Raw genomic sequence first — 26914 nt, 5'->3', positions numbered from 1 at the left:
ATTATTAAAGTATTATATTGAAAATGGTTTAGATTATTTCTTAACAATTTGTACAATATCTTGATCGGCCAGAAAATGATCCTTTCCAACCTTTTGAGGGTTATGTTTAGCTGATTTCCCCCAAACCAAAGCGTATTTGAACTGTGTAAGAAGCGATTTATGTATTCTTAGACAGAAATCCTCAACTCTTGAGTGGTTCCTCTTAAGTATAACAGGTGCTTCATAGTCCGGAATCTTTCCTCTGGGCTTTGTGTAGATCCTTATCAGATCCAAATACTTCCAAATTGACTCCAACAGACAATCCAAATTCCACTACAACATCAATGAAATACATTATTAAGTATGTAATTAAGTATAATGTTGAGTAAATTGTTGACTAAATGATTGTATTGGAGATACCTCGTGATGTGCTGAGATTGGTACGTAGTGAGGAACTTGAGATAGAATATCAAGTTCTGGTATTGTAATCTGATCAATCTTGTTCATAACGTAGAGACACGGTATGTAAATCCTGTTCCCCTCAATAACGTCAATTATATCATCAACGGTAGGGTCACAGCGAATTACAAATGAAGCGTTACTTATGCGATATTCATGGCAAATTGACTTTATCATCTCCTCATCAATATTTGTTAATGGTACGGTATGCGTTATTGAAACTCCTCCTAAAGAATATAATTTCATACTATATAAAATTAACTATACAAAATATTTAAGGGGTGTGTTATACCTTTGTCTTTTCGTGTGAAGGTAATATTTGGAGGTGATTTGTTGAGTCTGATGCCAAATCCTTCCATCTCCTTTTCAAGTAATTTCTTATGATGCATTGATTTAGCTGCGTCTAGAACGACTAAAATAAGTGTACAAGTCCTGGCAACTGCTATGACTTGTTTGCCTCTACCCTTTCCATCCTTAGCACCCTCAATAATACCAGGAAGGTCAAGTAACTGGATCTTAGAACCTTTGTACTTTATTACACCGGGAACGCAGGTAAGAGTTGTGAATTCATAGTCAGCAACTTCAGAAAAGGTGCCAGTTAACTTGTTTAGTAAAGTTGATTTCCCAACTGAAGGAAACCCAACTAAACCAACCCTAGCATCACCAGTCTTAGATACATCAAACCCCTCACCAGCTCCGCCACCTTTACTTCCTCCGCCTAATCATAATATTAATAAATCATTAAAAGTTTTGAGAGGCTAAACGTGTGTATAATACCTTCAATGAGTTGTGCTCTGAGTTTGGAGAGTTTAGCTTTGAGTAAACCCAGGTGAAAGTTGGTGGCCTTGTTCTTCTGAGTCCTGGCCATCTCAGCCTCAATATCGGCAATCTTCTGATATATCGACATCTTTATATATTTAAATTAAAATTTATAATTGAAAATTAGGGGGAAATTGTAAAGAATTGATAATAAAAAGTAGAACCAATATTACGAATTTGGTAATGAAAATTTTTAAAATTAAATATAAAATTCCATTACCAAAATTAAAAAATAATTAAATCATTTATAAAATAATAATAAGGTAAAAAATAAAATAAAATTTAAATTTATCCACATATACAATTGTAATGACATATTTGGAAGATTGTTAAAACTAAATTTTAATGAGTTAAATTTATCTGATCTGTATAATATTTTTTAAATAAATAAATGAAATGCAAAAATGTTGTCATAAATTTTTATTCTATCTAACTTTCATTTACACATGTGTTAATTCTGTAAACTCACTTAATATTTTAAATTCTTCTGCACAATTTTTCGTAAATAATGTTCTAACAAACGGGATTCCCCTTTCTCTAACAAATCGCAGTAAATGTAATAAATATACACAGGGATTTATTAATAAAACCGCTGTTATAAAGGATTCTTCTATACCTTTTTTAAAGAATGATAGGAATCAACAAAGATTACAAGCTCTTCCTAAAACCTTTGAAATCACCGAAGTCAAACTTGATAGATATCGCAACATCGGTTTGTTTCAGACCAATTTTACCCTAATTTTCAATGGATTTTAGGTATTATGGCCCATATTGACGCTGGGAAAACAACAACAACTGAGCGAATATTATATTTAACTGGTGTAACATATAAATTAGGAGAAGTCCATGATGGTAATTTGAACTTTATTACAGTTGTGTAGGAGAGGCAGTTATGGATTATATGCCTCAGGAGAGGGAAAGAGGTATAACCATAACATCAGCAGCCACCACATGTTTCTGGAGGGGTGGATATCGTAAAATTCCACTACATCGCATTAATATAATTGACACTCCAGGGCATGTAGATTTCACTCTAGAGGTATAATTATACAGTAAATGATTGAATAGGTTGAACGATCACTAAGAGTTCTTGATGGAGGAATTGTAGTTTTTGACGGTGTTGCAGGAGTTGAAACACAATCAGAAACTGTCTGGAGACAAGCTGATAAATTTAAGGTATCAACTGTACTATAGTATTATATGCATTCTAATTATGGAATTAGTATAAACTAATGTTATAGATACCAAGAATAGCATATGTGAATAAGATGGACAGAATAGGATCAAATTTTGAAAAGTGTCTTGACGAGATGAAGGAGAAATTAGGCGCATTTCCAATCCCAGTGTTCATCCCAGTTGGAAACTACACTGATTTCCAAGGAGTTATAGATATCGTCAGGTAGTCATTTACAAGTAATTATTGTTAATTCGGATTTATTTAAGGAGTAGTAATATATTATTCACCCAGTTAATTCTTGTTTAGAAGCAAATTTTACAAGTTTAAAGATGAGAAAAAGAATTTTGAATATGAAGAATTGGAGGTTCCAAAGGATCAAATGGATGAATATAATAAGTATAGGTATGGAAGTTGTTCATAAATTGACAAATTGTGTAGAGACTTGTTAGTGGAAACTGTAGCACAGGAATCTGATGAGCTTTTAGAAAAGTTCATCTCTGAAGGTAACTTTTGATAAATCTTAAGTTTGTCAGAGCCTATAACGGAAATTGAAATTAGAAGAACATTGAGATCACTCACACTGTCAAACACTGTGATTCCAGTAGCCTGTGGAAGCTCATTAAAAAATAAGAATATTCAAGGCAATTTTAACAATTAATTAATTAATTTTAGGCATTTTGGATATGGTTTTGGATTTTTTACCATCACCTTGTGAGACTAATAAACTGTTCCTGAATACTGTTAAATCTAATGAAAAAGATGAATCTGAAGTAGAAACTGGAAATAATGAAGAAAACACAGAATTAGATATAAACCGTAGGCTTAATCCGTTGTTAAATTGATTTAGAAAACGTTAACTTTGACGTCACAGACTTCACATTACCACTAGCAGCTCTGGTATTCAAGGTACACTTTTACACAATTATACATATAAATTTATTATAAAATTTGCAAATAAATTTACTGTAAAGTGTATATAAATTTATCGTAAAAGTGGATATAAATTTATTATAAATTTGTTTATATAAATTGAACATTATTTTAGTTGTCATTTGATCAACAAGTTGGAAATCAGACATTTATCAGGATATACCGAGGTTCTATAAAGACCGGCGATTATGTGTATAATCCAAGAACAAAGAAGAGTCAAAGAGTGCAAAAAATCCTCTTCATGCACTCAAATGAAAGGAAACTAATAAAGGAAGCACATGCCGGTGATATCGTCTCACTAGTAAAAATAATATTATAAAATTATTTACTGTGATTAGGTGGGGATAAAGGCGATAACAGGTGACACACTTTGCTGTGAGAAAAATCCGATAGTTTTGGAGTCAATAGACTTTCCAGAACCTGTGATAAGTCTTTCAATTGACATTGTAAACCCACAAGACGAGCCTAGAATTCAACAGATTCTTGACAGATATGCAGAAGAAGATCCCTCATTCAAAGTCCACAGAGTAATATTCTTAGAGAAGTATAATTGTTTAGAATTATGAGACTGGAGAAACACTAATCAGTGGAATGGGAGAATTACACCTTGATGTCATGGTAGACAGAATAAAAAGGGAACAGAACTTACCACTGAAAGTTGGATCTCCTCAAGTGGCTTTCAAAGAAACTTTCATCAAAGAAGTTGTTTCAGAAGGAAAGTATGGAAATATCTATCCCCAAAATCTTATTTAGGTTTATTAAGCAAACTGGTGGAAAAGGGCAGTACGGTCATGTGAATTTACAGGTTGTCCCATTGGAGCAAGGCAGTGGAGTTAAGTTTGAGAGTAAGATAATAGGTGGTGCAATACCCAAGGAGTTCATACCTCGTATTGAGGACGCGATAAGAGATGAGCTTAACACTGGGTTATTTGCAAACTACCCTGTTACAGACGTGCTGATAGTTCTGACCGACGGTTCATATCATGAAGTTGACAGCTCAGAATTCGCCTTCAGAATGGCGTCATCCAGAGGCATAAAAGAAGCTGCAAGACTTTCCGGAATGAAGCTACTGGAGCCAATAATGAAGGTGAGCATTACTTGTCCTACTGATAACTTTGGAGAAGTTGTTTGTGACCTTTCAAGAAGACGAGGTAGGGTTACAAATACTAAACAGGGGTATGGCACTGTTAAGGAAATTGAAGGTGAGGCTCCTCTTAGAGAAATGACAGGATACATGACAACACTCAGGAAAATCAGTCAAGGAAGAGGGTTCTACACAATGGAAATGTCACACTACAGCCCCGTCCCCAGAGATATTCAAGACCAAATTGTAGCCTCCAAACAGACAAAATAACATTAAAATTCACTAGTATGTATAGACAAAATAACATTACAGTTCATTAATATGTATAAATTTTGTATATTACAATTTACAAATTCTACGGTGAAACCGCCAGTCCTCCTTTTGACAGTTGACGGAACAGTATTTTACCTTTTTACAGCCAGTACAAATTTTCAAAACTTGACTTTCAGAACCTTCCTAAATATAATTTATTTTAGTAACAAAGGTTTAATCGAGTTATAACTAAGGTGAAATTGAGTTATTTTGTACCTTTTTACAATTTTCACAGTGGTTTTTGACTACGGTTTCTTGGGGTTTAGTCAAACTGTCCTGCGATAAAGCGTTAGAAAACGCTTTAGAAACGTCCCACCTATACATTTAATAGTGAATTCTAGTTCCCAAACCTTCCTTCAGCTGAGGGCGGATTCTCCATTAACTCGTTGTAGTCCTCAAGAGTAAAGTCTACCCTCTTGAAAACATCCTCGTCATCGTAGGTTCTGGAAATGAAGCAGTCACCTCTAATGTCTAATCAATGAATCAGATGAATATTCAGTTGTTTTTAATACCCGTTGAACAAAGTCTTGTCATTCGAGAGTTCGTAGGTAGGTTTTTAACCCTGCCAATACTGTCAATGTAACAGTTAACTCCCAAAAAGTCGTTCTTCTTACTAGGCAAAGTTAGGGGTATAATCTGAAATATATGCAAATTTATGATATAAATATGGGATATTTAAGTTATGTTTATAGTATTTATATGGTATATTTGTGCTATATAAAAATTACCTGGTAGTTTGAGCCTGCAGTGTCGATAGTATTGCTGAGGAAATCAGGTGTAAGCTTAAAGCCCCCTGAAGGGTCATTTTCAGAGTTATTTTTAGCTTTGGATCCTTCATATTCCTTTATTAAGTACTTTTCAAAGTCTTGGCGCTCCTCTGGGAGCAGATTGTGTCTGGTAAAGTGACTTGTGATTAAATCTCTGAAAGAATTCTCCTTCCCGGAAAATTCCAAGACCTTCACTGGTATATTAATATCAGATGAAACGTAAACATATTTAAAATTTTTATGTACGACTCCACCGATTGTATCCATGGTCATTTTTACCAAATTAGAGGTGATTCTACTAATTTACTTCAAAGATATGGTTTACACCCAAACGATTTATTTTATTTTTACAAAGTTATTTGCAATTTTACAATTAATATAGAGAAGTTAACACATTAATAAAAACACAGAGTACAAACTATAAATATTAAAATAATTATGGTAAGGTGTGATATTGTGTACGAGTGGTCTAGAGATTAAACAAGTTGATTAATACATGAGAGCTATATTTAGTAACGCTCTTCTACAAGTCCGTCTTTGAGGAAAACAAGCCTCGGTGAGACTTCTTCGCCCTTGTAATAGGCGTAAACGAGTCCTGCCTCGTAGTCCAAGGATTCTCCAACGTAAAACTCAAAATCCTCAAAATTTGCGAGAACATGTTTAACGAAATCGGAAACTGTTGTTTTAAACGGTTCTACTCTCTCAGGGTTCTTTTCCTGAAGAGTGGCAACTAATCTCTGAATGTACTTCCTAATGTAGGAAGAGTAATCCTTCTTCGTCAATGAAAGGGATTGAAGGCCAAATTTATCAACCACATCTACTACCATTTCAACATTGGGGTCAACATTCATTTGATCGGCCCCTTCTTCATCACTAAAAATAATTAATAAGTTAATCTAAGGTGTACTTGTATCCGATTCCATAGTCTTCTTCACCTTTTGGAACCTTTGAAGTTTTTACTTCAAAAGCAACTATAAAAAATTAATTAATGGTTGTAATATCAAAAATTAATATACAAATGTGAATACATAAATAAATAATCATAGGAATAACATACCAGATGAAAGATCTGCATTATCGAATGGGTCATGATGATCGTATGCGTCAGAGCAAACTTCATCATTAGAGTACAAATCTTTGTAAACCTTCATTTCGGAATTATTTATCAGGTATAAATGACAAAATTTTAACACTTAAATCAAAAAAAATCAACAGTGAAAAATTCTAAAAGAATCTCTTGAAAACTTATATAAACAAGAGTACTAAATAGAAAAAATTATATATTTATAATTTTAAATAAATATTTATTCTGGTATATTAAAAAAATGTGTTCTCTATGGGGAGTGTACTAACTTCTACGAGCCATCTCTGAAAGATTAGTTTTACACATCATTTGCATTTTTATTATAATAATAAGGAAGTGTCTTTAGAATTGTGTCGGTTTTATTTTTTAAAAATTTACCCTTTATTGATCCCATTTTTTTATTCTTCATTCACTATGTGATTTTCATAACCGTGTACCATATTTTTGCTTTTAAGTATCAGTTTTTGAACTAGAATAAATATTTTATCGCAGTAACTTAATTATTTCACTTGTATGAGGTTTTCTAACCTGAATATTTGATAAATTTATTGACCAGATGTAATATAATAAAATATGGTAAGACGTTTCTTCGAATCAAGGAGTAGTAAGTCTAAGGCTGGTTCAAAAGATAAAAAGGTCGAAGAATCTACTTTGGCGGATGATTTTGTTGAAATTTTGGACCTGAATGTTGGAAGTTCTAAGCCTCCAGACCCAAAACCGTCTGATCCTAAACCAGAGAAAGTAGGAAGTGAGTCAGATTTGCTTATATTTACCCAAGATTCAACTTTTAAAGAACCCCTAAAGGAGATCGCAATTGATGCAGTTCCAATGGACTTTACTGATACCACCCCTCAGTCAGTAACTGACACAGATAAACTAACATCAACCTCATTTGACTCCAAAGTAACACTAAGTGCTGAACAGTCTGATGAACTTGATTCACTGGATTACTTGGACTTTGAATCTGCTGCTTTTGAAGAACATAAAAATAGAGAACGACTTGATTCTTTTTCAGAAAATGATTCACTTCCTGGCTTTCCACCTTCAGAAACTAAGCTTATTCCTGAGCCAGAAGACACAGATAAAACAGATTTAACTAAGGAAGAGTTTAAAGAGACAGAGTTTACCAAATTTTATGATAATTTGTATTCAACAGAACTTCACGGGGACACTATAGTGGGCGCTTTTATCATTAGTCACAGGGATTCAAAGAGTGAATACCTTTTTTCATACCCTCCAATATTGAATCCGAATCAGAAACATGATACCAAGTCACTTAAAGTTCAATACGTAAGTTATAATTTAGGATAATTTATTTTAGAAAACGGAGTCCTATACTGCAAATAGGGATACTGATTCTGAACTACAGTCATGTTTACATTTATTGCCAGAGTTAGCGTTAGGAGCGAAGAAGAGTAATTCTCTAGTCGATTTTGTCCATTTCGTGCTTCCAACAGCAGCTACTAATGTTCTTTATGGAACAAGCTATGTAATCCAATTAGCAGAAGAAATACAATTAAAAAATGGAGAACCTGAAAAAAATTTATCAGAATCACTAGAACCAACTGAAACAACGGAACAAACTGAACCAACTGGTAATGAAAATGAAAATGAAAATGAAGTGAAAGAGAAAAATGAAGAACCAGTTTTAGTTGATACGGGTTCTGATGAACCACCAAAGCCAATTGTTAAGAAAACTAGTTCTCAGTCACCTAATGGCCAATTTGTTGCTATATGTCTGGTATATAAAGTGCCATTCTTCGGACTAATAGGATCAAGACTAGAATACTTAGCTCAAGCTTATTTTGATAATAAGAACTTTTATGAGTAAGTTTTTTAAATCAATCTTATTTGTAGTCACTCTCTGTTATTATCATTTGTGGAGCATGTGAACAGGAATGATAAAGTCGAGGATGTAAGTTTTAAGTAAATTAATATTGTTTTAGTGGAGTTACGAATCTTTGTTCTTTAATTTGGAGTATCACTTTAAGCCCTTTTCACTATGTTTATCATACAGTAAGTAAAAAACGTGTATAACTGCATTATAGGGGCATTGTTGTTTTTGTTAAAGTCTGTTCTGACAGAGCAGAGAATTATGATATATTCAGAATGCGCAGCTAGGACAAGCACTTGTATACTGTCACTATTAACTATGATCCCGTGTGCAAGTTCACTGAATTTTAACTCTAAGGCATTTGGATCACTTTGGTTTAACTGGAAAAAGTATGGATTCCCACTGGACCTTTTCAGATCAGATAACCCAATTTATCCATACTTTACAGAATCAATGCCTCCGTTACTGAATAAGATGTCGGGATACTTGATTGGAGTTAGTGATTTGAAGATTCTGAATAAGCTTAGTAACCCGCCGACATTGATTTTTGACTTGGAAGAGGAGATAATTAGACTGAGAACTAGAGAACTTTTGGGTTACTATTCCCCTTCATTCTATGAAATAAGCTTCTTTGACGATTTCGAGCTATTGGATGAACTTGAAATTGATGATGAGCCTTTGAAAATGGTCATGGACACCAGTGAGAACATATTCCATTTTGTGGGAGATTATCTATCGCGAGCTCCTTCAACTATCATAGAACTGGGCGGAAAGGCGAGTAAGATATACCACATGGGAAGGAGACTGGGAATGAGAAGGCACAAGGAGAGTTATTTGCGTCTATTTGATATATATTTTCCTGGAGCACTGCCTAAATTTCTTAGGTTCTCGAAAAAAAAGTCAAAATCCAAAAAGAAAAAAGAAAAAGAGCCCGAAAAAACTGGAGAAACCGAGGGAAAAGATGAAGATGTTGAGAAGGATGATTCAAAGGAGGAAAGGGATGATGATGTGGATAAAACTGAAGACACTGGGGAACCTGTTGAAAAGGCTGATACCATAGAAAGGGATCAGGACCTGGAAAAAACGGTAGAAACTGTAGGAAATCAAGAAGACCTAGTTAAAATGGAACAAAATGATGAAGAAGAGGAAGAAAAAATGGCTCAAAGTGATGGTGAGCTAGATAAGCCCGGACAACCTGATGGTGATAAGGAAGATGTGGATAAATTTTCAGATGTTGGTGAGAATGATGTGGTGGGAGCACAAGATAGAGCATCGGAATATAAAAAGGTTAAAGGGTTTGATCCGCTTGGAGAGTTAAAAGCTCAATGGGATGAGTTAACAAAGATAGTTGATGACGATCCTAACCCTTCACAAGTAGTGAAAGAAGAAGAGGAAGTGAGTTCAGTAGAAGAAAATCCAACCTTTACATTCGATGTAATGTTTGAGAAGATGATGAAGAGGAGTACTAAGTATACATATTTAGGATATGTTCAGTATTTACAGTATGAGGATGTGAAGGACCGAAATAAGGAAATAGAATATGCAATTTTAACGAGAATTCAACCCTTGAGAGACTTTTTACTCAAATTTCTCAAATCATTCGCGTACGCAGGAGGGAAAGGAAGACGACCATATCATCTGGTAATGGACTTTTTTTTCGAATTAGACTCTGTTATTGATTTTAATAACCCAGTTGACGGTGTGTATATTGTTAGAGGAGATAAGTATTTGAGAGGCTCTATGCAGGAATTACCAGATTCTGATGTTGAGGATCATCAACCTATAGATGACGCACAGAGAAAATCGTATATAATGGAAGGAGATCAGGAAGTAAAGATTAAACTCCCATCGATCCTTGCCACACATATTGTGGAGATCCAGAACAACTATTCTCTAGACTTTGTAGAACTATGGATACAAACACACAATTTTAAGGATTTTTATATGAACCATAACCTAGAAGTTTTCAATGAACCTGTGTTCTACCTTAGCCAAAACGTAGCTAAATATACATATCCCAACGGAGATTTCTACGTTGGAGAACTTGTAGACATGCTCAGAGATGGGAAAGGATCATACGTTTCCAAAGACGGTTCTAGGTAATTTTTATCCCACATGCCACTTAACTATGTAAACTAATTATTTATCTAAAATATTTACATTAGGTTAGAAAATTAAGTATAGATATGATGGGGGATGGTTACGTGATAAAAGACATGGAAAAGGAACTTTAATAACAAATGATATCAAATACACCGGTAGCCAATTATCATTAAATACATAATTTTAATAATCCATGTGTGATAATTTTGGTTATATACTGAATTAATAAATTCGTTTAAATGTTAAATAATGTAGGAGACTGGTTAAATGATAAGAAACATGGATTTGGAAGATTAGAAACGAGAACATATACATATGTGGGAGATTTCAGACATAACAGATGCCATGGCAATGTAATAAACTTATTTAAATACACATTAATTAACATTTTTGATAAAAATATATTTAGGGAACAATGTCGTATAAAAATGGAGTGAAACAAAAGGGTGAATTTAAGCATGGAAAGTTCGAAGGGAAAGGGATGATGACGATGCCAGACGGATCAGTAAGGATGGGGAATTTTAAGAACGGAGTGATATTTGGAGTATGCTCAGTGATAGATAAGACAGGAAGAGTGTATGTGGGACAATTACATGGAGACTTGTTCCATGGAAAAGGCATTTTGAAGTATAATAAAAGCACATCATTTGAAGGATACTGGGTTAAAGGAAGAAGAGTTAACCAGGGTATGATAAACACCATAATATCCGGGTCACCCTTGAGAGTTGAAGCTGTGTGGCAAGATGATAACATGTTGATGAATGAGGTATCAATTAAATTCCCTAACGGATTCAAGTATAACGGAAGCTTGAGGTTTTATCCACACCAAACCTTAGATATGAATGAGCTTAAGGACGATTTGGAGTTTATGAAGTTAGACCCCATGATCAATGAAGAAGATTTGAAGCTATTTGCACAAGAGTTTGATAAACTCGATAATAAGCTGTTACCTCATGGACCTGGAATATATAAGGACACTAAAGGAGAAGTGTATAATGGGTTATTCTTTTATGGTTCTAAGCACGGAAATATGTCACAAGTGTTTCCAAACGGAATTATATACACAGGGCAGTATCACTTGGGAAGATTGCATGGAAGAGGAACATTCCAGTTGTTGACGAAAAGAACACTAGAAGTTAAGTTCAATAGAGGAAATCTAGAAACTGATTTGGATGCACAAGATCATTCATACATAAAACAATTCTTGGAACAGGATTATCCAACATTCGTGGAGGAATTTGTAAAGTATAAATTAGACTCTTTGTTAGATGTAATGAGAAGATCAAACATACTAGGAGTTAATATGTAATTTCTATTATTACATTTAAATTAAGAATTATCTTAAGAATTCCATTGAGAATTGTACGGTTTGGATATAAAGTTGATGTTATATTCTTTTAACTCCAATTCTGCACAAAATCGAAGCCTCTAATCCCCCAGGGAGTCTAAGCTCTTCTTGTGTAATTTTAAATTCCTGAATATACATTTTTCATGGTAATTTATTATATTAATACATAGATATCTAGTGTATTAATTGATGTAGAGATTTTAGTTGTTTTACCTTTATAAGTTCGTCAACCTTGGTGTATTTATCAAGGTTGGAAATGTCATCTTGAACTCCATCAATGATATCCAAGATGTTATCCTTAGACTAAAAACAATTATTATGTAAAAATAACCTTATTTTGTACAAGAGTAACAATTAGGGCTGGGCTAAATTTATCGCTTTTTGATAATAAAACACGTTCTAGTGATTTTGCAACCTAAAAAAATTGAAAAATTAGTAAATTACACTAGAAGATCCAGATAACATAAAGGCAACTTCAGTAGTAAAGTTGCTGGAAACAGGTTTAGAGTTTAAAACGTTAGTTAGAGCCCGAGCTACGGAATGAAGTAAATGATCAGTAGAGAGTATCTAAAAATTAGTAAAAATTAAAAATTAAGTACCAAACTAGGTCTCAGAACTAGAAATAAAACATTGAAATCTAAGATAGATTTTGGATTCTTGATAGAATTAAAAGAATCTTCAGAGTTTAAAGGCTTATTGTAGTCATTAACATTTAAAGCGTAGTCCAAAACAGGACCAATATTTGCAATTTTAGAGTAAAGTGTTATATAAACATCGAGATTCCGCTCTGTGGAATCCTCCAAATCATCGGAAAACTTGAAAGAATTGATAAAAGTACCATAATTTGGATTTTTATTAACCATTAAAATTACAAAATAATATTACAAATAAAATGTGTATATAAATAATAGTGATAATTAGAAGAGGATTCCCCATACATTAATAAATTTAAGAGACAAAAATTTATTAAAATGTTTTTAATTTCATGTATAATAGAAAAATATTGAAGATTTAATTATTTGAAAATTTTTTAACAGAATATCTAAATAATTAATGTAGTTTAAGCCATATGGCAAAATGTAACATAAAAGCTTCTAATGTTGCACTAGAATGGTCAAATATTTGTAAAGAATTAACATCGCAACAGGCAGTACGCCTTCTTCATAGATTTACCTCAGGTTTGATTAATTTGCCTCCAAGAATAGAGAGGATTTCAAGTGATTCGTGTTCTGGATTCCTGGAAAAGAGAGTAGCATATGATTTTTTGGAAGGGAAAAAGTTATTAAACAGCAATAATTTATCATTTTCAAAGTCTTTGGATATCTTACAGCATAAAATCATTGATCTCAATGATAAATCTTTGCTTAAACCTAAGGACGTTTCACTGTCCCTGAATTCATACGCTAAATTCTACCAGAATTTACACTCAAACAGGAGTTATAATCACTTGTATAATCTAATTCCAACAGATAACATAAAAAGATACGTTTCACAGCTTCTGAGTATAGCAAATAAAAACATTCAACACATGAATGAACAGGACTTATCCTTAGTGTTGAACTGTATTTCGAAGATTAATGTGAATCATGATGCGTTTTTGAAATCTTCAAATAAACTTCTCTATAACTCACTCCAGGAATTTTACAGGTATTTGGTAAATATTAATATTAAGTTTAGGAAGGGGTTAACATTGGAAGATGACTCAAGTTCAGATAATTTAATGAAGAATATAACACCTCAAGGAGTCTCACTGCTGCTTAACTGCTTTTCAAAATCTAATATTGAGTTGGATCCCAGTGTTTTAGACTTTTTTGTTGATGAATATGTGGGAAAGTTGGTAGAGAAATTCCAGATTAATCAGCTGATAGTGACACTTAACTCTTTTTTAAAGTTTAAGATTCCACTTACTAGAGTGTTTAAAGCAGTGAAAACCGCCGATATAATGTTGAAAGAAAGTGAAAAAGAATATAACATGAAGTTAATCTCAACATCGCTTTATACTTTTGCAAAGTATAATTACCAACCGATATATTGTTTTCGAAATATTGTATCCTACCTTGATAGAGTAAATTTAAAACACAGCTCTGAGCTTGAACTTGGGAATATATATTATGCTTTTGGGAAACTGAACTACAGAAATACAAAACTTATTGACAAGATGAATGAAAATGTATATGAAAATTTGAAAACATTTACACCTCATGGCGTGGTTGGAATTTATCATTCATTGTCAAAATTGGATTACAAGAGTAAATTGTTTAGTCAAAATGAGAAATTACAAAACATGGAAAATAGGTTTATTTCAGAATTTTTAAAGTTTTTTAAAGATGATTTGTCACTTGCAGGTGTTAATAACTCAAATTTTAATATTCCAGTAAGTTATTATCCACATAAAGATTTTCAGGTGGTCCCACTTCATAATATAAATTTCTGTTTTAGTTGTTCAATTAACAACATTGTAGACCATAAAATTTATAGCCTATTACTGAGAAAACTTACATGTATGATAGAAAATGAACCCTCAAGTCCAATATTTAAAATTGGGAATATAGTATTAAACTATAGAGAAGAACTTACAAATGATCACGATCAATTTAAGTTCTTGTCCAAGTATATAGGAATTCAAGGAATATATCAGCTGTATTGTATACTTCAACATGTTTTAAACTATGTTGAAAGGGGATTAGAGAGTATTGAATATTCAGTTCTGGCATCAATCAACTCACTAATGGATCATTTTAATATACTTTCAACTGGGAAGAGAAGGAAATTCTTTACCGAAGATCTTATTTTTGAGCCTAATAAAGTTGAAGACGATGTAAAACTGGATGAAACAACACATTTGACATCTAAAATACACGAAGATGTATATTCAGTTCTGGAAAAAATTGCCCATGAAAGGAATGAAGATAATAATCAACCTGGGTTGGATGGAAATGAATCTTCTGGTTTAGCAAATGATAAATCCATTCTATATAAAGAACACGAAGCACTTCCGTATACTATCGACATTGTTTTATTTAAATTTTAATCTCTTAACAATTTTTGTGTATTCATTTCATCCACACATTCATGCTTATTTAATATTAATTTTATTAATTATACTTTTTGGATTTAATTAATCATTTTTAGATGAGTATCTCGGCAATTATATCTAAAAACTGTTCCTTTAACAGGAGGTTATTACTTAATGTATGTCAACCTTCCACAATATATCTATCAAGCATAATTTCTCCAGTAAATCTTATAAAAACACCAGATCGTATTCATATCGAGAATTTAAACAATAATCATGTCTCAATTCATAGTAATATTCCAAAGGTAGTTTCATCATTTAATACTCTTAGTAATTATATGTTTAGAAGATTGAAACTCCATTAACATCTTATCCAATTGGCCTTCCACAATACGTAAATAATATAAAATATAAGAATCCGCTGATAAATAACTCAATTTTGAACTACATTGAAAATAAAGTACAACTATACATCGATGAGCACACACGAGAGCGATATCTATTCAATAAACTTAGAAACGATACAAAGAATAGAAAAAGAGCATTTGTTAAAAGAGGATATTTCAGAAGAACACATTCATTGAACAGGAAACTAAACAGACTTTCGTAAGTTTTCGTTCTGTCGGCCTAATAATTTAATAGGTATGCCTACGCTCTACAGGGAATAGATTATGAAATGTTAGAGAATTTAGAATTGGGAGAAATACCGGACCTTAAAGATTATTTTAAGTAAATTCATGATCAATATTGATTAGTAACTGAAACTTACCAAAAATCTCAATTTAAATTGTAAAAAGAACCTCCTTATTCATTATGATTATTTCTTATTTATATTTTTTATTTTTTATATATAAATTATTATTGTTTGAAAATATTAAGTGATTAAGTTGGCGATATCAGGTACTAGTTTATGAATTTATTGTAGATTTTTTATATAAAAATGAAGATTCTATATAAAAGTGAAATAAAAACATTATTCGTTTTTTTATGTATGTATTTTAGTCAATAATGTATTTTTATTCTTGTAATATATAATTAATTGTAATATAACATGTTATCTACTGAACCTTCTGATTTATCGAATGAAAGCATGGACCCGTGGTCCTTTTGGAAGTCAATAAATAGCCCAAAGTTCATAGTGGCCCCAATGGTTGATCAGAGTGAACTCCCATTTAGGTACCCTAACACCTGATAAATAGCAATTCTGTAGGCTACTATGTAGACGATACTCTGCCGATCTGGCATACACTCCTATGTTACACGCTAAGTAAGAATATTAACGGTTTAATTGTTGTTAGGATTTTCTCAGAAAATGAAAACTATCGCAATATCCACTTCCACACATCTAGTGATGATAAACCATTAATTGCTCAATTTTGCGGTATTAACTCGATATTTTCAAATTTAAATTAGGAAATGATCCAAACGCCTTTATTTTAGCATCATCATATATAAAAAACGATGTTTCTGCAATTGATATTAACTTAGGATGCCCACAGGTAAATAATTTTAACAGTAAGTTTGGATTTAGGGGATTGCAAGAAAGGGAAGATATGGCTCATTTTTGCTGGAATATCCTCAATTAATAAAGTAAGTTATTTATAACATAATTTTTCTTTAGTGAAATTGTTAGAAGTCTGACACAAACTGGGATAAACGTAACTTGCAAAATTAGAAAAGTAGAAAAGGACTGTTTACAGTCAACATTAAATTTGTGCTATTCACTAGAGGTTTGTAATTATTAAGTTAGAAAAATTATTAGGCGAGTGGCTGTAAGGCCTTAACAGTACACGGCAGACATAGAAGCGAAACTAAAACGAGAATAAGTGAGTGTGATTGGGACTCAATTAAGATAATTAAATCAAAAGTCAATATTCCTGGTAATCACAAACTAATAATTAAGATTTAAAACTGTTCAGTAATCGCAAATGGAGGAATTGAAACCTTTGAAGATGTTAAAAGATGTCTAGAATATACAGGGTTAGTTACACTGACAATAAATGTATCTTAGTGCTGACGCAGTAATGTCGTCTGAAGCTATACTTGAGAACCCATACCTTTTCTCAGGGAAAATATATAATAACATTGACATATTCGAAGAGTACTTATCAATTCTCAAAGGGTATTTTATTAATTTTTATTGTTTTTTCTAGATCCCCAAGACAAAAAATCAGCTGTATCAAAGGTCACGCATTTAAAATTCTTTACAAGTACATTAATCAGCACCATGATATCAGAACCGCAATATCAAACGCTAATACTATTAAGAAATTTGAGAATGTTGTAAATGATCTCAGAAACGTAGTTTCAAAGACAACACTTTCATATCCGGATACATGGTATAGGCGATATAGAACAGAATCACATCAAAACGGTATAAACGGCATCTCAGGAGAACGGTGTGTTGTAAACGACTATGTTGATAATTTTGTCGGGAGTTTTATGGCAAACTTTTAAGTGAACATCTGTGTCCCCTACAAACCTACACATTTAAAGTTTCACACACTTTATAATATTTTATATATTTTGTGTGTATTTTATAAATTATAATGTTGGAATTTGGGTGTATTTTCTTAAATTCCTGGATGATTAGAATTCTAAAGGCGATTTTAATAAACCAGATTATTAATCTGATCACAAACGGAGTGTTAATCGTAGAATGTGTAGGAAACAAAGGTGTGTTTACAATAAAACTTAATAGTATTTAATTTTAATTTATTTAGAATCCACAAAAATAGCCAACATACTGACTGGGAACATCACTGGTGATGTCGTTCCCTCAACATACCCATCAATAAAAATAAATCAATCCGCAAACAATGATTCGAATTTTTATAATTTTTACAAAGATGAATTGAGGGAGTTAGAGGAAGAAACTATGGAACTTATGGATAAGCAAAGGAAGGTATTTGAGGATTTGAGAAGAAAGGCAAAAGAGCAGAATAAGATATTCGAAGACCTTTCAATCGCAGTTCAAAGACAATAATTTAGAAATAAACTATAAATCAGATTTTTTATCGGATATTACAAACTAAAAGAATAATGTTTTTAAATTCTACTATTCTACCTGTGTACTAATGTACTATCACAATACATTTTTTATATTTAAAAGCTATTATTCGTGCTACTAATTAATGGATTTATTTTAATTAATTTATTTTTATGAAATCGACTAATGGAAGATTTGATAAATGAAATCAATTCCCTAAGGGAAAGTAGGCTAATTATAAAATTTATTTTAAACTAATACTTGATTTAGAACACCGAGAACAGACAATAGTCCACTCACAACTTTTAACTCAACAGAATGAGTCTACAGCTGCCCTAAACGTAACTAATATTTATGAAATTGATGGTTCAGGAGATAAAACTAGTGGAAGATGATACAAAAATTTTCAAGGCAACTGGACCGATTTTAACATCTCAGACAAAGGAAGATGCAGTGAGCACAATCTCAAAGCGTTTAGAATATATTAACACTGAAATGTAAGCCAATTTTCTCCAAATTCATTTTCAGAGAAACTGTTGACAAGTCAATTACAACACTGCAGTCTAAAATTGAGGAGAAATGTAAAAAGGTATTTTAATTTTTCTATAAAAATTCATAGCTTGAGGCACTAAAGGCCAAAAACACTCCCACCGTACCTGCTAGCACATAACGCATTTAATTTACATTATGTTTTACAAGATATACTCGCATACCTACTATTGATCCCTTTGCCTTGACGACATCCTTTAATGAAATTGGATATACTAAATCTGAAGCTGCGGTCACCTTTCCAGTCACTTTCTCGCTATTAACTCCATCAGAGGCGTCCAGTGAGAACTCAAGAGTATTGCCCTTGGCAAACCCCAAATAGAAAACGTATTTCGTTGATTGCCTTGTCAAATTTTGGGTTAATTTAGACTCCTTATTATTCAGAAAGAAAGCGTTGACTGTGTTAGTAGTACCCCCGGGCACATCTATCTCGAAAAAGTCCCCAACATGAACCTTGAAATTCCCAAACACCTCCAAATTAATAAACAGCTTTGTGTTAGTAGTTAGTTGGACAGTTTCTGCCTGCTCCTTATCCACTAATGAGTGTACCTCATCCTGTGACATTTCAAGGAAATTTACTTTCTGCCCGGGCATATCAACCAGACTTGGGTCATGTGTATACTTTTTACACATGTACTTGACTGTAATTTCCTGTTCTGCCAGGCCGGAGGGGAGAACACTCTGTGCTTGTGCTTGTGTTTCCTGTCTCTGGGGGGCTGGTTTGTTCGACATTTGCAACAAATAGGCTACCTCCAGGGCAGAACGTGTTACACTATTGGGGTCCAGAACTTCGTGGACTGGTTGTGGATTTAAGTTCCATTCGCAACTCCTTCTACGATAACATATCTTATACATAACTTTAGTCAGATCCTTAAATTTAACAGAATCCGTCTGGTTATCTACATCTGTTTGATCTTTGGGGCCAGCGACAGCTGAAAGAACGTGCAGAGTGCCTTCTTCAGTTTCAAGGCAAGCAAAGGAAAGTTTTTCTCCCAGGTTCACCTTTACACTTTTTACACCCTCGTTAGCAAGATTCTTTAGCTCTTTCAAGGGTTTTGTGTAAAAAGTTGCAAGGAGAACAAGGGGCTTTGTCTCATTTAAAATTCCTCCGAAATGTACTTCTTCAAAAGAAGACTCGTGAGGGCCAGCGGCTGAGCGCTTAGGGCTAAATGCACAATAATTGCGATTATCGCATAAGAATCTCAACAGTTCTTTGCGATCCTTTTTTACTTCATTGTCAGTTAACTTATCATAAGTTGACCAAACGGCCGAATCAGTAGTGAGCACAGTAAAAATTGGTGCCTTGACTCTTACTTGGGAGTCCTGTTCTGCGTACAGAACAAATTTATCAACGTTCTCAGAACCTGATTTTGTTACCTTAACATGATCACAAAATGAGAATCTCAAGGGCTCTAAAGTTTATTAATTAATTGTAAAACTTACTTCTACAGTAATAAACCAATAGTCCGGTTCCATAAGACATTTCCTTCAAGGTTTCACATTTCCTGAGTTGTTCAGTTGTAACGGTGCATTTTTGTTTTAAATGGCAGCCGAATAATTCTGGGCCAAAATTGAAAAAGGTTAATGAGCGATCAGGCCCGTTTTGTGTGTATCCATCAACTCTTGTAACGGATAAATGAATCTGTTCATCTTCATTACAGCCGAACTCAACGTTCTTGTCTTTGTTAACGATAGTGTCTGTTACTTTTCTTCCTCTGACTGTGAGTTCGCGGTTCAAACAAGAGACTGAGACTGTTAAAGAATAGACGTTAGTGGTACTAGTTAGAGTATGATAGTAAAGAGGATCACCTAGAAAGGTGTGATTAGCTTCAGTATTCCTGGTTTTAGAGGGTTTTAGAAAGCAGTATGAAAACCCGTCACATAGCTGCTTCAAAACCTCAGTTCTGTCAAAAAAGTGATAATTCTTCCCAGTTGTTTGCTTAGCTTCGAAATCAGTTTTCTCAAGGCATGATGCATCGGACCACTGGGCTGCGTGAACAATCAGCACATGTCTTGGTTTACATTGTAATATTGCTTTTTTCTCAAAATCGATACAATGGACTAAAATAAAGATTTTTATAACTAATTTTTCTAACCTGATTTCGCAAGGTCGACGTCTAGGATCCGCACATCATCTCGATAATTGGACAGATCATCAGTTCCTTTGGAATATTTAATTCCAAATCGAAATAAAAGAATGAAAATGTAGTATATCAATTTATATGAATTTAACAAATTCATTCTGCTTTATATATTCATGAAACCTCAAGCATACAAAAATGTGTATGTGTCATCCGTGAAGAATGGGTGTCCAAATTATAATTCATTTACGAAAATCAAAAAAATAGTTAAATATGAAATAAAGCACGTCAATTTGACGTATAAAAATGTCTAGAGTGATTTTTTATATCGAAACTATTAAATCACCAATGATTAAAATTTAAAACACAAAATCCAGATAATGTGATTAGAAAACTTATAAAATTGCGTAATAACACAAAATTTTGTTCCTAATAAACGATTAATTCTTCTAATATATACACATCTTGCATTTAATCATTATATATCAATTCTGTACATCATTATACTGGGGTTACGATTTTACGAAATCAATGCACACTGAATTAATATGGCTTTGAGTTAATTGTTTTGATCTCTCTTTATCATTTTCTAACTGTAGGATTGTATAAGACATGAATTTATACTAAATTTATTTTCAGGATTCTTATTCCCCTATAAACCATAAAATATTGTAAAAAATAAAATACAATTCCAAATTTCAGATTTTAGCCTATTTAAATAATTAAACAATTATTTTTATTTAAATATTTCCGATATAACCTTCATAATAAGATATTACAACAGTTGAAATTAAGAATCTCAACAAAACAGACTTTAAAATTAAAACATTAAACCCATTGTGGTTAAATTTTAAACATTAAGTCCCTAATATAATAACAGGGTACCAACAAATCCGTGACCAGATCCCAATCCTCCTCCTGTTGCAAATTCTGGTTTAGTTCTTGCTAAATATCCATTCTGTTCATTAGCTATACACTCGTCTCCATCATATATTGCATAGTGGTATACTCCAAGTTCAGTTAGACTATTATGGCCCTTAACTTCAAATGACCCATTCTTCAAGTTCTTTACAAACAAGGCTGGTTGTGAAGGCGGTTTAATTTTCTTCATTAAAACATATTGACATAGTTCCTCCTTGTTATTCAGACCGGCCCTTAACCTCTCGGAAATTTCGACATTAAACAAAATGCCTTTGCCAATTTCTCTGTTCGGCTTCAAAATGTACTCAGATGGGTTTTGAATAGCATCTTTTACAATATTTGAACTCGATTCCAGTGATGGATCGACTTGTAGAATAGTAGTTTGTTTAACCAGGTCCATCATTCCATTATTCCTCTTGATACCCTAAAGCATATTAAATATATAAGTCCGTACCTTTACCCTTTTATTGTATGAAGATACCAATCTTTCAATGTTTTCTGGTTTGGTGAAGTACATCTGTGCTCGTTTAGTGTTTACCAGTTGAGCCAAAGTATTTGGGATTTTAACAGCATCTGAAAACTCAAGAAATTTTCTTAGAAACACAGAATCATCAGTAACCATTTCAGACGAATCATAATAATCTCTCGAATATACTGTACTAACTTCAAAACATTCAAGTTTGTTCAGGCGGTTTAGGTCTGGTTGTGAGCCCATTATTATTACCAATCTCCCAGGATGAAGTTTACTCGTATAATCGGCATACTTTAATAGTTTGACAGTTCCGTCTGTATTGTATTCCCAATCACTAACCAACAAAAAAGTCTTACTCTTCATCCACTCTATAAGCACAGGCTGCGTTGCTGTTTTCACATGAACTCCGTATTTATCGAACATGTCATTTGATATGAAATATGTGTCATAAAAGTTGAAAAAGTTGATATCTGGAATTAAAACTCCACAAACTCTGTTTTTACCAAATATGGGATTGTATCTATCGAGATACATTCTATGTGATTCATATATTGGGTATGTGAAACAAGTATCAGGATTATTGTATAAATGTAGTTTTTCCTTCTCTAACAAAAGCCTCTTGGCCTGCTTATCATCCAAATCATGTAAATCAATAAGATAAGTCCGTAGTAGTTTATCGTGTACTTTGTATAATTTGCGTGAATAGTTCGATAATGAGCAAGCCCCCAAGTTTATCTCGACTAACTTGTACGCCACGTGGCCGTCTGAAAATAATTTAATAATTGAAACAATACCTTTAGTATCATTTTTTCTACTAAATTCACATAAACATTTATCGTATAGACATGTTTTACAAAATTCATTTTCTTGTGTTTTATTCTTTGTAAGGTTATCAATGTGTATAAAGTAATCGGATCTGCATATGTATGTTCTGAGGTCATCTTTGATATTTCTAGCTCCAGAACCATAAACCTCGTTTGAAATCTGGAGTAAGTCTCTGACAAACTTATCATACTTCAGAAGTGGACTGAAAACATCATTCAGTAACTCAAGGTCAACAGACATTTCATCAACTATCTCAACTAGAATAGTAGATGTTAAACAACAATCCTCGTAGCATTTTAGAGGAAATGGTAATGGGAACAAGACGAAGTTTACCATTACAAGTAAAGAATCATACGCTTCTAAATGAAAATTTTCTCTCAAATCATTTGAGAGATTGGTAATTAAGCCCCGAGCCTGGTACAGGCCTCCATTGAACACTAAATACCTAACACAATCTACGGCTAAATCCCAATTAGAAGTGCTATTGGTAAGTTTATATTGAGAAGGTATCTTTAACTTATTTTCTTGTGTTCTAGAATTTTCAAGAAAGTTGATGTAAAGATCAACAAACATTGATAACAGGCATGACATTGACAAGCTACAGTAAACTGATTTAACATGTACAGTTTCATTGTATATTTTTTTACTATTTACGATTAGTTTTTTGTGTTTGGATGTGTGCTTGTTTTTTAGGTTTTTTAGTCTCTTTGTTCTCTATCAGGTATATTCCTCAGGACCCGATTTGAGTGCATTCGCTGGGTGGGTTTGGGCAAAATGTCCCGCTCGTTACTTACGCAGTAGTCGTCGCATCACGCACCAATCTTTCGCCTTTTACTAAAGATTGCCGTGCGGCGTCTACATTTAATGCTATTTATCTAATTTTTCTTGGCGCTCAGGCGCCTACAATAATAAACTCAATTTTTCTATATATTATTATCTATATTTATCTATATAAATATTTATATTTTAATATATAAATATATTGCAATGGATTAGGTTTCCATTCCACCTGGAATCCACTAAATTAATTCCTCCTTAAAGTCTTAGATTAGAATCTCACTATGTGTACCGTCAGTTTGACGCTATAAAGCCAAAATACATTCATATTTATATAAATCTTTAAATAGAAAAACTGGTTTAAATTTTGGAACCTGTGAAAAAACAGTGTTAAAATGGGCTAAATACTATGCGGATAAGGAATCTCTAATGAATGAGATCAGAATTAGATAATTTAAATTAGAGACTGAAGAAACAAATGTATATGAAGATTTAAAACAATTAGTTGTAAATGTATAGATAAATATAGCTAATAATATATAGAAAGATTGAGTTTATTATTGTAGGCGCCTGAGCGCCAAGAAAAATTAGATAAATAGCATTAAATGTAGACGCCGCACGGCAATCTTTAGTAAAAGGCGAAAGATTGGTGCGTGATGCGACGACTACTGCGTAAGTAACGAGCGGGACATTTTGCCCAAACCCACCCAGCGAATGCACTCAAATCGGGTCCTGAGGAATATACCTGATAGAGAACAAAGAGACTAAAAAACCTAAAAAACAAGCACACATCCAAACACAAAAAACTAATCGTAAATAGTAAAAAAATATACAATGAAACTAATAATTGTATGTTAAATTTTGTCGTCCTTCTTCACTGATAATCCCACTTATACTAGTATTAATGACTATTTTTCTTAGAGAATTGGCCAAACTTCTAAAGAGTTTCGTAATCTGTAAAGTTGATGAAAATTCTGACAAGATTAAGATTCCATCGGACTACACTCTCCTTCCAAACGAGCAGAACTTTGAAATATGTGTCGACACTGCAAGGAATTTTTTGTTTAAAGGAGGAATGATCCAAAAATTTGAACTAATAAATAATTTGCCAGAAAATTCATCGGAAAAGTTCCAACTTGAGGCCTATGATGGCATTCTTACGATGGTAAACTTTGTTTTGTTCCCATTACCATTTCCTCTAAAATGCTACGAGGATTGTTGTTTAACATCTACTATTCTAGTTGAGATAGTTGATGAAATGTCTGTTGACCTTGAGTTACTGAATGATGTTTTCAGTCCACTTCTGAAGTATGATAAGTTTGTCAGAGACTTACTCCAGATTTCAAACGAGGTTTATGGTTCTGGAGCTAGAAATATCAAAGATGACCTCAGAACATACATATGCAGATCCGATTACTTTATACACATTGATAACCTTACAAAGAATAAAACACAAGAAAATGAATTTTGTAAAACATGTTATTATAATCATTGTCTGTGTCATTTTTCAGAAACCAACAATTACACAGGTACTTTCTTATTAATTAATTTATTTTAGAAAACAAACAATTGGAATTCAAGTTGGTTGAATTTAACAACACAGCATCTTCTGTATCATATCTTTCAGGACTAATGCACAGGGTCCATGCGAAACTGCTAAATACCTATCTTATTGATTTACATGATTTGGATGATAAACATGCTGAGAAGCTTTTGTTAGAGAAGGAAAAACTTCACGTATATAATAACCCTGATACTTGTTTCACGTACCCGATATATGAATCGCATAGAATGTATCTTGATAGATACAATCCCATATTTGGAAAAAACAGAGTTTGCGTGTTCCTTGTTGTTAGAAACAATCTCAACAATTACTATGATACCTATTTTATGGCGAATGATGTGTTTGATAAATATGGTGTTCATGTAAAAACTGTAACTCCTAGACAAATGATACAATGGATGAAGAAGAGAATTTTTCTTCTGGTTAGGGATTGGGAATACAATAGTGACGGAACAGTCAAATTGTTAAAGTATGCTGATAGTACCGTTAAACTTCATCCTGGGAGATTGGTAATAATAATGGGCTCAAAACCAGGCTTAAACCGTTTAAACAGGAGTGATTGTTTTGAAGTTAGTACAGTGTATTCCAGAGACTACTACGACCCAAAGCTTATGGAATCAGAAGAAAGAGTCCTGATGAGAAAATTTCTTGAATTTTCAGATGCTGTTAAAATCCCAACGACTGTGGCCCAACTTGTCAATACTAAACGTGCTCAGATGTACTTTAGCAAACCAGAAAACACTGAAAAATTAGTATCTTTATACAATAAAAGAGTTAAGGTAAACATTTATATAATTAATGAAGTTTAGGGTGTCAACAGGAACGCAGATGTGTTAGACCTTGTTAAGCAAACCGCCATCCTACAAGTCGATCCATCACTGGAATCGAGTTTACATGTTGTAAAAGATGCGATTCAAAACCCATCTGACTATATACTTAAAAACAACGGCGAAGGTGGATCCGCCTGCATATTTGGAGTTGAAATTTCCGAGAGGTTAAGAGCCGGTTTGAATAACAAAGAAGAGTTATGTCAATATGTTTTAATGAAGAAAATTAAACCGCCTTCACAACCAGCCTTGTTTGTAAGGAACTTGAAGAATGGGTCATTTGAAGTTAAGGGTCATAATAGTCTAACCGAACTTGGAGTGTATCACTATGCAATATATGATGGAGACGAGTGCATAGCTAATGAACAGAATGGATATTTGGCAAGAACTAAACCAGAATTTGCAACAGGAGGAGGATTGGGAGCGGGATTTGGGTATGTGAACTCTTTGTTACTGTTTTAAATTCAATTGTAAATTATAATGTAGTATTTTGATGTTATTTTGTAACTTACACCTTTTCAATTTGAATAAACCATCTCATCCTTCACACTTTATATAATTCTTTAAGGAATAGATATTTTTGGATATTAATCAATGGTTTTGTATAGAAATTGCAAGTACCTGTATATATAGTTAAAATAAAGGAAAAAATAAATTAAACACAAATTTACAGTTCTTTAAATAAGAATAATGACAAAAAAATGAAACACTGAATAAAATAAGAATAAACTAAATAAAAAATAAATTAGCAAGGGTAAATTGTAATATTAAAGATGAATAATCTTGTAATTTTCTCATTCATTCCCCATGAACCCGGAGGAAAATTGAAACACCATCTTTTACACTCTCAAAATTTATAAACTCGTTATTTCACTTATTTATTAAACATATTGATTTTTTGGATATGAAATTTTGAAATTTTTATCAAAAATCTGCAAAAATAGTACATTTAAGCTCTATTCTTAGTGTTTGATGTTGTATAACTTGAATTTAAAAT

General features: G+C 32.9%; 14 protein-coding genes across 14 annotated transcripts; 8 read left to right on the top strand and 6 right to left on the bottom strand.

Annotated features, from left to right (window-relative positions):
* Window position 1: 1 nt before the first annotated feature.
* DRG1 (uncharacterized protein) lies at window positions 2-1520 on the bottom strand. Its single transcript, XM_760713.2, has 4 exons — window positions 1216-1520; window positions 731-1156; window positions 400-665; window positions 2-312 (listed from the first exon to the last, which is right to left on the bottom strand). The coding sequence occupies exons 1-4, from the start codon at window positions 1343-1345 to the stop codon at window positions 34-36; spliced, it is 1101 nt and encodes a 366-aa protein (XP_765806.1). The 5' UTR covers window positions 1346-1520; the 3' UTR covers window positions 2-33.
* Window positions 1521-1587: 67 nt separating this feature from the next.
* Window positions 1588-4785, top strand: fusA (translation elongation factor G). Its single transcript, XM_061304965.1, has 14 exons — window positions 1588-1969; window positions 2014-2109; window positions 2139-2296; window positions 2326-2433; window positions 2499-2656; window positions 2741-2836; window positions 2873-2937; window positions 2968-3075; window positions 3107-3250; window positions 3282-3340; window positions 3480-3665; window positions 3703-3891; window positions 3923-4083; window positions 4118-4785. The coding sequence occupies exons 1-14, from the start codon at window positions 1654-1656 to the stop codon at window positions 4716-4718; spliced, it is 2445 nt and encodes an 814-aa protein (XP_061161541.1). The 5' UTR covers window positions 1588-1653; the 3' UTR covers window positions 4719-4785.
* On the bottom strand, window positions 4741-6009 carry TpMuguga_01g00277 (uncharacterized protein). Its single transcript, XM_760711.2, has 5 exons — window positions 5489-6009; window positions 5273-5396; window positions 5111-5231; window positions 4977-5076; window positions 4741-4904 (listed from the first exon to the last, which is right to left on the bottom strand). Exons 1-5 carry the CDS (start codon window positions 5798-5800, stop codon window positions 4788-4790), a joined length of 774 nt encoding a protein of 257 aa, XP_765804.1. The 5' UTR covers window positions 5801-6009; the 3' UTR covers window positions 4741-4787.
* Window positions 5987-6830, bottom strand: TCTP (Translationally-controlled tumor protein-like protein). The gene is made up of 3 exons (XM_760710.2): window positions 6585-6830; window positions 6435-6498; window positions 5987-6400 (listed from the first exon to the last, which is right to left on the bottom strand). Exons 1-3 carry the CDS (start codon window positions 6676-6678, stop codon window positions 6037-6039), a joined length of 522 nt encoding a protein of 173 aa, XP_765803.1. The 5' UTR covers window positions 6679-6830; the 3' UTR covers window positions 5987-6036.
* A 354-nt stretch (window positions 6831-7184) lies between these two features.
* PIP5K7 (MORN repeat family protein) lies at window positions 7185-12025 on the top strand (the record flags this gene model as incomplete). The annotated part of the gene is made up of 8 exons (XM_760709.2): window positions 7185-7901; window positions 7933-8438; window positions 8469-8526; window positions 8558-8627; window positions 8660-10544; window positions 10630-10703; window positions 10804-10901; window positions 10958-12025. 8 exons carry the CDS (start codon window positions 7185-7187, stop codon window positions 11855-11857), a joined length of 4308 nt encoding a protein of 1435 aa, XP_765802.2. The 3' UTR covers window positions 11858-12025.
* TpMuguga_01g00272 (Kinase binding protein CGI-121 family protein) lies at window positions 11855-12801 on the bottom strand. Its single transcript, XM_061304964.1, has 5 exons — window positions 12496-12801; window positions 12341-12463; window positions 12228-12311; window positions 12110-12199; window positions 11855-12022 (listed from the first exon to the last, which is right to left on the bottom strand). Exons 1-5 carry the CDS (start codon window positions 12757-12759, stop codon window positions 11936-11938), a joined length of 648 nt encoding a protein of 215 aa, XP_061161540.1. The 5' UTR covers window positions 12760-12801; the 3' UTR covers window positions 11855-11935.
* Window positions 12802-12857: 56 nt separating this feature from the next.
* On the top strand, window positions 12858-14942 carry TpMuguga_01g00271 (uncharacterized protein). The gene is made up of 3 exons (XM_061304963.1): window positions 12858-13543; window positions 13574-14270; window positions 14301-14942. Exons 1-3 carry the CDS (start codon window positions 12966-12968, stop codon window positions 14925-14927), a joined length of 1902 nt encoding a protein of 633 aa, XP_061161539.1. The 5' UTR covers window positions 12858-12965; the 3' UTR covers window positions 14928-14942.
* A 48-nt stretch (window positions 14943-14990) lies between these two features.
* TpMuguga_01g00270 (uncharacterized protein) lies at window positions 14991-15735 on the top strand. The gene is made up of 3 exons (XM_061304962.1): window positions 14991-15217; window positions 15259-15518; window positions 15555-15735. The coding sequence occupies exons 1-3, from the start codon at window positions 15029-15031 to the stop codon at window positions 15643-15645; spliced, it is 540 nt and encodes a 179-aa protein (XP_061161538.1). The 5' UTR covers window positions 14991-15028; the 3' UTR covers window positions 15646-15735.
* Window positions 15736-15830: 95 nt separating this feature from the next.
* On the top strand, window positions 15831-17257 carry DUS1 (tRNA-dihydrouridine(16/17) synthase [NAD(P)(+)]; the record flags this gene model as incomplete). Its single annotated transcript, XM_760703.2, is given in 11 exon segments — window positions 15831-16088; window positions 16123-16179; window positions 16211-16293; window positions 16326-16411; window positions 16444-16502; window positions 16534-16642; window positions 16675-16792; window positions 16832-16892; window positions 16924-17034; window positions 17066-17192; window positions 17210-17257. The coding sequence occupies 11 exon segments, from the start codon at window positions 15964-15966 to the stop codon at window positions 17255-17257; spliced, it is 984 nt and encodes a 327-aa protein (XP_765796.1). The 5' UTR covers window positions 15831-15963.
* A 204-nt stretch (window positions 17258-17461) lies between these two features.
* On the top strand, window positions 17462-17898 carry TpMuguga_01g00268 (uncharacterized protein; the record flags this gene model as incomplete). The annotated part of the gene is made up of 2 exons (XM_760702.1): window positions 17462-17588; window positions 17636-17898. 2 exons carry the CDS (start codon window positions 17462-17464, stop codon window positions 17896-17898), a joined length of 390 nt encoding a protein of 129 aa, XP_765795.1.
* Window positions 17899-17990: 92 nt separating this feature from the next.
* Window positions 17991-18601, top strand: TpMuguga_01g00267 (Prefoldin subunit family protein). The gene is made up of 5 exons (XM_760701.2): window positions 17991-18127; window positions 18172-18242; window positions 18274-18398; window positions 18430-18490; window positions 18521-18599. The coding sequence occupies exons 1-5, from the start codon at window positions 18088-18090 to the stop codon at window positions 18569-18571; spliced, it is 348 nt and encodes a 115-aa protein (XP_765794.1). The 5' UTR covers window positions 17991-18087; the 3' UTR covers window positions 18572-18599.
* On the bottom strand, window positions 18572-20878 carry TpMuguga_01g00266 (uncharacterized protein). Its single transcript, XM_061304961.1, has 3 exons — window positions 20547-20878; window positions 19894-20511; window positions 18572-19862 (listed from the first exon to the last, which is right to left on the bottom strand). The coding sequence occupies exons 1-3, from the start codon at window positions 20689-20691 to the stop codon at window positions 18577-18579; spliced, it is 2049 nt and encodes a 682-aa protein (XP_061161537.1). The 5' UTR covers window positions 20692-20878; the 3' UTR covers window positions 18572-18576.
* Window positions 20879-21291: 413 nt separating this feature from the next.
* GSH2 (glutathione synthase ATP binding domain protein) lies at window positions 21292-23434 on the bottom strand. Its single transcript, XM_061304960.1, has 3 exons — window positions 22719-23434; window positions 21907-22688; window positions 21292-21876 (listed from the first exon to the last, which is right to left on the bottom strand). The coding sequence occupies exons 1-3, from the start codon at window positions 23338-23340 to the stop codon at window positions 21397-21399; spliced, it is 1884 nt and encodes a 627-aa protein (XP_061161536.1). The 5' UTR covers window positions 23341-23434; the 3' UTR covers window positions 21292-21396.
* An 873-nt stretch (window positions 23435-24307) lies between these two features.
* GSH2 (glutathione synthase ATP binding domain protein) lies at window positions 24308-26413 on the top strand. The gene is made up of 3 exons (XM_760698.2): window positions 24308-25055; window positions 25085-25869; window positions 25900-26413. The coding sequence occupies exons 1-3, from the start codon at window positions 24431-24433 to the stop codon at window positions 26377-26379; spliced, it is 1890 nt and encodes a 629-aa protein (XP_765791.1). The 5' UTR covers window positions 24308-24430; the 3' UTR covers window positions 26380-26413.
* Window positions 26414-26914: the final 501 nt, after the last annotated feature.

Source organism: Theileria parva, chromosome 1 (assembly GCF_000165365.1).
Source record: "Theileria parva strain Muguga chromosome 1, complete sequence, whole genome shotgun sequence".
Classification (NCBI taxonomy): domain Eukaryota; phylum Apicomplexa; class Aconoidasida; order Piroplasmida; family Theileriidae; genus Theileria; species Theileria parva.
This window is presented reverse-complemented; position numbering and strand designations above follow the sequence as displayed.